The sequence below is a fragment of the Entamoeba dispar genome, genomic scaffold (genome assembly GCF_000209125.1).
Source record: "Entamoeba dispar SAW760 scf_1105229462071 genomic scaffold, whole genome shotgun sequence".
NCBI lineage: Eukaryota > Evosea > Mastigamoebida > Endamoebidae > Entamoeba > Entamoeba dispar.
The window spans coordinates 1-7,026 of record NW_001855009.1 but is presented as its reverse complement, the minus strand read 5'-3'; the positions used below and the strand labels follow the sequence as shown (position 1 = coordinate 7,026).

Here is a 7,026-nt window from a genome sequence, read left to right as displayed (position 1 = left end):
AGGCAAATTGGGAATTGCAGATGTTAATGCCATCGCACAATCAAAATCATCCCAATCACTCTATAATGCCCAGGTTAGAGGTGCTGGTAGAAATTGTCAAACAACCGAAAGTATAGAAATTAGTCATATCAAACAAGCTCCAAAAGTTGGAGTCATTCAAAATCCACAGATTAGAGGAACAAAATAAACAAGTATTTTGTTTTATTTAACAAGGTTTTTTTAATCTAATAGTTTAATTAATGATAAAAGTATTAATAAAAACATAATTATAAGAACTTAAAAAGGAGTCTAAAATCAGTATTACTAATGTTGATAGAAAAAGTATTTCTTCAAGTAATTGTAGAACTTCTTGACAATGAGACAAGAAAGAAAATGATATTTATTAATAAAAAAATTCAGCAAATAATTCTTTATGATAAAACATTTAGAGGAACAGCAAATGAAGTATCTAAAGAATATAACCATTGTTCACATATTACTAAAGTGATAATGACAACTGAAAAAGAGTATTGTAGTTCATTTAATTGTTTATTTCTACCACAATTGAAAGAATTAGAAATTAAAAGTTCTATCAATGAGGGTCAATTATATGACCTATTATCTGTTGTTAAAGATGTAGAATTAAAACGACTATCTATTAAGTCTATTTCTTCAATTACATTTGAAGAGCCAATAGTTAGTTTACTAAGCTGTTTAACTACATTAACTGAATTCGAATGTTTTGAACCACTTCCGTTTTCTACACAAACAATCTCTGTATTCGAAAAATTAGAGAAGTTGACAATCTGTTGTGAGAATGATATTTCATTTATTACTAATTTAAAATATTTAAAGAATTTAAAAGTATATTCTTCAAATGAAAATGTATTAAATTCACTAATCAATAATATAAAATTAATGACACTTACCTCAATTGATATTCATTCATTACCTTGTATTTCTCAAACTTCGTCATTAGATGAATTTGTGTTACATTCATCTCTTTCAAGGTTAGTACTTCCTATTTCATTAGAAATTATTTCTTCATTAACATCTCTTACACCAACAACTAAATCATACTTTTTTTATATCAAACCTTCAGATACCCTTCCAATATCAATTACTATTGACAAACCTTTATCAACACTTCCTTGTAAACTTTTCTTTTGTTTTAATCTTCCTGTCTATTTAGGTTTAGATCATTCAAAATTAACTAATGAACAATTGTTATTCATACTAAGAAATAATATTCACTCTTCTCCAATTGTCCAATTATTTATTGATAATTCACCTTCATTAACTTCTTCATTATTTAAATCAAATATCTTTACTTCAATTCAACGTTTATATCTTAATGAACAACCATTCTTAGATATTTCTTCTTTTACAGCTTTAAAAGGATTAAGAATATTAATGTTTTCAAAAACTTCTTATCCAACACAATTACTCCCTCTTCCATCAGTAAAAACACTTTCATTACAGTCAGTTAATAATTTTACATCATTCACTTCTTTATCAAACTTTCCTTCATTAACTGCTCTTGAACTCTTTGATATTCCAAGTAAGTGTTATCTTGATGGTTCTTTAAAACAATTTACACGTATTAACTCTTTGTTAATAGAACCACTATCTTATGAACGCCTTTCTTTACAACACGTCTCATCAATTCGTAATTTAGTTTTGTATGACCAAAACTTAAAACTTCAACCTCATAACTTTGATTTCTATTTGACATACATAACTTCATTAACTATCCAAAAATTCCTTAGTATTAAGGATTTTTCTTTCATCAACAACGCTAAGTCATTATGTTCTTTAAACATTACAGAATGTCCTCTACTTGATCCTTCTTCTTTGAAACAGTTAACCCAAATAACAACTTTAACAAAATTAAAAATTCGTCAAAAAATGATAAAAGAACTAACCTATCCAATTAATAAAGAGTACTCATTCATCTCCTCATTATCTTCACTTCAAAAAATACAACTGGCATTACCTACTTCTTATGAATTACTTTGTCAAGTTTTTCATTGTAAAAATATTGTCTCAATTGATTTTTTATCTTGTTTATGTAATGACAAAAGTCCAGTTGACCCATTATTGTTTGTTCCTGCTTTAACATGTTGCCATTTAAAAAAATTGTCCTTTCCCATGGAAATGAGAATAAAACAATGCACTTTATGGGAAATTATCAAGAAAGAATTCTTATTAAAAAATATTGTTTTAAATGACAATTATTAACTTTTTTTTTTGTTTTTTTTTTTTAATTTTATTAAAATAAAATGATCTTAAAAATAATCTTGAAAAATAGAACATCACGGAGGAATGGAAAAAGAAGAGCATAGTCTTATTATTCAAAGACAACACCAGGAGTTAGCAATGATTAGAGAGGAGGTTAATAGAAAACTTGAAACTCTTCAAAAATCACTTCAAATTAATCAATCAACTCTTCAACAAATGATAAATTATGAAACCACAACAAAGAAAGAGATGGTTGAAAAGCTAAGGAGCGAGTTATGTGCAAATAAAGAAAACGAAGAGGCTCTTAATAACTTTGATAAGTTATTAAGTTCTTTTATATCTGTTCATGAAGATGGAAATCAAAAAATTAATAATTGCATAAATGACACTATAAACGATTTCAATAGAATAAAAAATGATATGTTGATTAATATTGACATATCGTTAAGGTCACTAGAAAAAAGGTTACATAGTTATGAGTCTCATTTTAGTGAAATCGAAACTTTCCAAAAGAAAGTAGGTAGCTTCGATCCACATAATATCACATTACGATTTGTTGATGGAGATGTTATTCTAGATGAAAAGATAACTAAAAATAACAGATTTAAAGGAACTTTATTGGAAGAATTTTTAGCAGCTTCAGAAAATCAAGAAAAGGATAGTTCTGATCTCAAAGTTGTAGAAATTAATAGAAGCAAAGAATTCTTTAAATATATTCTTTCATTCATTACTGATAATGAAATAGTTATAGGTGAAGGAAGTATAGCTTCTCTTCAAGCAGCTTCAAATGAACTAACTGCTTACAGAATTATACCAGAAGAAATCTATCAGTCAATGAGACATGCCATTACCTGTTATTCATTAGAGCATCCTGATCAATCAGATGAAGTATTATGTAGTGCTCTAGGTCTGTCTCAATTTACACATCTCTTTTCACTTCAAAAAGCTTGTTTACAAGTAAAAGAAGAAGAAAAAGAATTTGCACAAAAATTATTAGAATGCAAAACATTTGCTGAAGCCACTACTGTTCTCCAAAAGATTGTCACCAACAGACAACTGAGAATTGAACAGATGACATCCCAACAGCTAATTAATTTTATTGTCTCTGCTCTTCCCCAACGTACTTCAGTTGATTTCAAAGTCTCAAATACAAATTTGTTCTGTCAAGGAAATAGCGTCACAAATAGACTACATAAACAGTTCAATGTAGCTATGATTCCAGAAATAGTCTCAGCATATACTATTAAGGTTGTTGCACCTGGAAGTTCAGGTATTGGAAATGCAATGTACATCGGATTTTCTTATGCCCCATTATCAAACCCACCTAAAGACCAACAATGGGTTAAATTGGGTTATTATATGTCAGTCTATAATGGAAATCTCTATTCTGAGAAAGTTACCCCAAATAGTGGAAACCACGTTTATTATAATAAAAGAATCACTCGTGACGATTTAGTGGTTTGTTGGTACTCTCGTATAACAAGAAGTATTGGGTTCATTATAAATGGAGTTCAGTTAGGTCCTGCATTTGTTGGAATTACTCAAATAAACTTATATCCAATTTTAGTTGTTTATGAAGTTGAACAAACATTTGCAGTTGATAAAATATTACCAATTCAATGAATTCATTTTTATTTTTGTTTTTCAGTTTTTTCTTTCTCCAATAATATACGAACATTATTATTTCATAATAATAATGGAATAAAAATGAAAGAGTTTCAAAGAGGAAGTAGTCCAGCGGAAATATTAAATTTATCAATAGATAATGAGCAACAATATTTACTGAGTTATTGTAGTGATTATGAAATTAGTATTTTTGATATGAATAGGAAAGTTAAGGGGAAATCTAAATGGTATACAGGAGGAGAACAAGCACTAACAAGTATGAAAGTAGAAGCTACATGTTTAAGTGCATTTTTTACATCAAGTAATGAAATAGTAGTAATTGATACAAGAGGGACATATCAAAAATATTGTATAAAAGAAGTAGAAATGTCTAAAATTAAAATAGAAGGAGAAGGAAAGATAGAAACAATATTTGGATGTGAAGTTTGAAGAAATAAGTTAAATAATATTGTTAAAATTAGTTGAAAGTTAAAGAAAAAAAAAGAACTGGAAAAAGAATATGATAAAAGGAATAATAGTAATAATGATAATAATAAGTGTTCAAGGAATATGTTTCACATATTCAGAAGAAGAAGAAGACATTATTGGATGGGATGGAAATGAGTATAAAAGAAAAGAAGAAGTACTTAAAGCAATAAAAAGACAAGAGCAAAAGATAAAAGAAAAAGAAAAGATAAAAGAAAGAGAAATGAAAAGAATCAATGACGAAAATAAGAAATTTGAAACTTCTTCAAAACAAAAAAGAAAAAATCGAAATGAAAGAAGAAAATTAATACGAAAATTAAAAGAATCAAAAATCAAATTATTAAATTATCAAGAATTAATTAAAAATTTTAATTAATTTTTATTATTTTAAATAATAATATTATAAGATCCTTTTATCAATGCAGAGTATACATCAAATTTTGTTGCAATGGCTATTGAATAATGTAATAGAGTCTTGTAAAGAAAATCAAACAAGACATATTTAAGTCTAAAGAAAAGAATGAATGAAATAACAATAAAATGTATAATAATAATAGTAAAAGAAATAACAAGAGAAAAGTGAATAGAAAAAGAAGAATAGAAATAAAAACAAATAAGAAACAATGTAAATATAATGATAATAAACATTATACAAATAAGAAATCTAAATTATTAACAACAAATGAAATTAAAATAAAAATTAAAAGAATAACAAGAAAATGGGAGAAAGGAGAATATTCAGAAATACTTAAAAAGTATGAAGGTAAAGAAAAGAAATGGTATAATATTCTCCAAGAAGTATATTCAATAAGAAGAAAATAATATAGAAAAACAAAGAAGAAAATAAATAGAAAACAAAATAAATGATGAAGATATTAAAATAAATGAAAAATGAATCAAAAACAAAAAACAAAGAAATGAAATAAAACTGCAAGAATAATAAACGAAAAAGAAAATAAAGAGAAAACACAAGATAAAGAAGAAGAATATAACAAATAATAAATTAACATTCTTCAAAACCAAATCAAAGAATTAGAAGAAATTATTAAATAATTTCAAACAAAAAAGAAAGAAGAAGAACAAATCATCTCAAATGAAATGATTCAAAAAGCACGAGAAACCGTCAGGAAAGAGTTTGAAGAAGAAATAGAAAAGATTCAAACACAAATAAACAATATTCAAAACACATGTAATGAAATAAGAAAAGAAAACTCCAAATTAAAAGAGGAAAATAAAACATTACAATGAAAAATAAATTAAATATAAAATAGAAATAACACAGAAATATGAAATAAAGATGAAATTACCAACATTCTTTGAGTTAATTATGGGAAGTTGAATAAATATGAGGTGGAGAAGAGTGTTGATATATTGAAGAAGAATATAAGAGATAAATAAAAACAAAACATTGAATATCAAAAAAGTAGAATTGAAAAGTATGAGATTGCAGTAAAAACAAAAGAAGAATTAGACCATACACAAAGAGAAAATGAAGAAAATCAATTAATATCAAATTATCATCAATTTATTGTTTATTTTTTTTATCTCAGAAATTGAGAAGAAGAAAACAATTATTAATGATAAATACAAAACAAATACTGAGAACATCATCATCTGGGATAATACAAATGAATAAAACTACTATTATGAAAAAAGTACAATACTGGAAATAGAAGAACAAAACACTGAATATCAAAAAACAAAAAATGATAAACAAATAATAATAAAATAAAACACAATAAATCAAATAAATATAAATTTAATTGATATGTTATATTGATTTGAAATAATTTGTTAAATAATAAATTAAGAAATAGAAAATAAAAAGTAGATAATTAAGTATTAATAGAAATATTTTCTATTGTTCCTTGCTCAGGGGAGACTACTAATCCCGTCCCTGAGCTTTAAATGTATTTGTTCTTCAACTATTAGCTTATTCTTTGCTTCTAGTTGTTGAACTGTGAGAACTTTCTTTTCTCATTTTTGATGTGGAATAGAGTATTTTAGACATCAATTATTTAAATATTCATTATTTAATCTCTTTTTAATTTCGATGGGTTTAAATTTCTTCTTCTTTATTTTCTTATTTTAAGGAGAGTATATAATTACTACTGTATTACTTTGGGCTAATATTCTTTTAGCCTCAACCACTTGACCCAATAATAAAAATAAATAAATAATAAAATAATAAACATAATATTTATATTAATAAAATACTAATTAATATAATTAATAAAATCAAATATAACATAATATAAATGATAAATATGATAAATAAGAATAAATAAACACAAAAAATAAGAAATAAAATAAATAACAAAAATATAAAAACAAATATATTCAAATAAAAAATAAAATAATATAAAAAAGAAGAGAAAAGAAGAAAAATATAATATATAATCAATTATAAATGTTATATGATTAGTATATAATATGTAATATATGATAAATAATAATTTCATATGATATAGATAGAAGATATAACAATTAAATAAATAATAATAAATAATAAAGAAATAATAAGAGAAAAGAAATAATATAATAATAAATAAAATATATAAATGAAATAATAAATAAAATCAATATAATATAAATAATAAATAAAATTAATATAAAGAGAAAATTGATATAAAATATAAAAATATAATAAAAATGAAAATAAGATAAAGAAATATATTCATATATAATAAATTATATATAAATAGAAGTGTATTA

At 24.4% G+C, this 7,026-nt stretch overlaps 4 protein-coding genes across 4 annotated transcripts in view, besides 16 other annotated features; all 4 read left to right on the top strand.

Moving 5' to 3' along the window:
* EDI_070320 (uncharacterized protein) overlaps nucleotides 1-187 on the top strand; it is a gene marked incomplete at both ends in the record, with an annotated part of 774 nt that extends 587 nt beyond the window's left edge. Inside the window, one exon of the mRNA XM_001733421.1 lies at nucleotides 1-187. This exon is cut by the window's left edge and continues 587 nt beyond it. Coding sequence (XP_001733473.1) covers nucleotides 1-187 — 187 coding nt within the window.
* A 27-nt stretch (nucleotides 188-214) lies between these two features.
* Nucleotides 215-272: a sequence feature (AT_rich).
* Nucleotides 240-2,220, top strand: EDI_070310 (uncharacterized protein; the record flags this gene model as incomplete). The annotated part of the gene is made up of 2 exons (XM_001739206.1): nucleotides 240-248; nucleotides 274-2,220. The coding sequence occupies 2 exons, from the start codon at nucleotides 240-242 to the stop codon at nucleotides 2,218-2,220; spliced, it is 1,956 nt and encodes a 651-aa protein (XP_001739258.1).
* Nucleotides 376-396: a sequence feature (AT_rich).
* Nucleotides 807-843: a sequence feature (AT_rich).
* Nucleotides 2,185-2,278: a sequence feature (AT_rich).
* A 26-nt stretch (nucleotides 2,279-2,304) lies between these two features.
* EDI_070300 (uncharacterized protein) lies at nucleotides 2,305-3,843 on the top strand (the record flags this gene model as incomplete). Its single annotated transcript, XM_001739205.1, has 1 exon — nucleotides 2,305-3,843. One exon carries the CDS (start codon nucleotides 2,305-2,307, stop codon nucleotides 3,841-3,843), a length of 1,539 nt encoding a protein of 512 aa, XP_001739257.1.
* An 84-nt stretch (nucleotides 3,844-3,927) lies between these two features.
* EDI_070290 (uncharacterized protein) lies at nucleotides 3,928-4,687 on the top strand (the record flags this gene model as incomplete). Its single annotated transcript, XM_001739204.1, has 2 exons — nucleotides 3,928-4,269; nucleotides 4,331-4,687. The coding sequence occupies 2 exons, from the start codon at nucleotides 3,928-3,930 to the stop codon at nucleotides 4,685-4,687; spliced, it is 699 nt and encodes a 232-aa protein (XP_001739256.1).
* Nucleotides 4,357-4,382: a microsatellite.
* Nucleotides 4,484-4,544: a microsatellite.
* Nucleotides 4,624-4,716: a sequence feature (AT_rich).
* Nucleotides 4,717-5,693: a repeat region.
* Nucleotides 5,657-6,165: a repeat region.
* Nucleotides 6,132-6,469: a repeat region.
* Nucleotides 6,470-6,490: a sequence feature (AT_rich).
* Nucleotides 6,491-6,584: a microsatellite.
* Nucleotides 6,566-6,667: a microsatellite.
* Nucleotides 6,668-6,694: 27 nt separating this feature from the next.
* Nucleotides 6,695-6,770: a sequence feature (AT_rich).
* A 34-nt stretch (nucleotides 6,771-6,804) lies between these two features.
* Nucleotides 6,805-6,973: a microsatellite.
* A 7-nt stretch (nucleotides 6,974-6,980) lies between these two features.
* Nucleotides 6,981-7,015: a sequence feature (AT_rich).
* The last annotated feature ends 11 nt before the right edge of the window (nucleotides 7,016-7,026 follow it).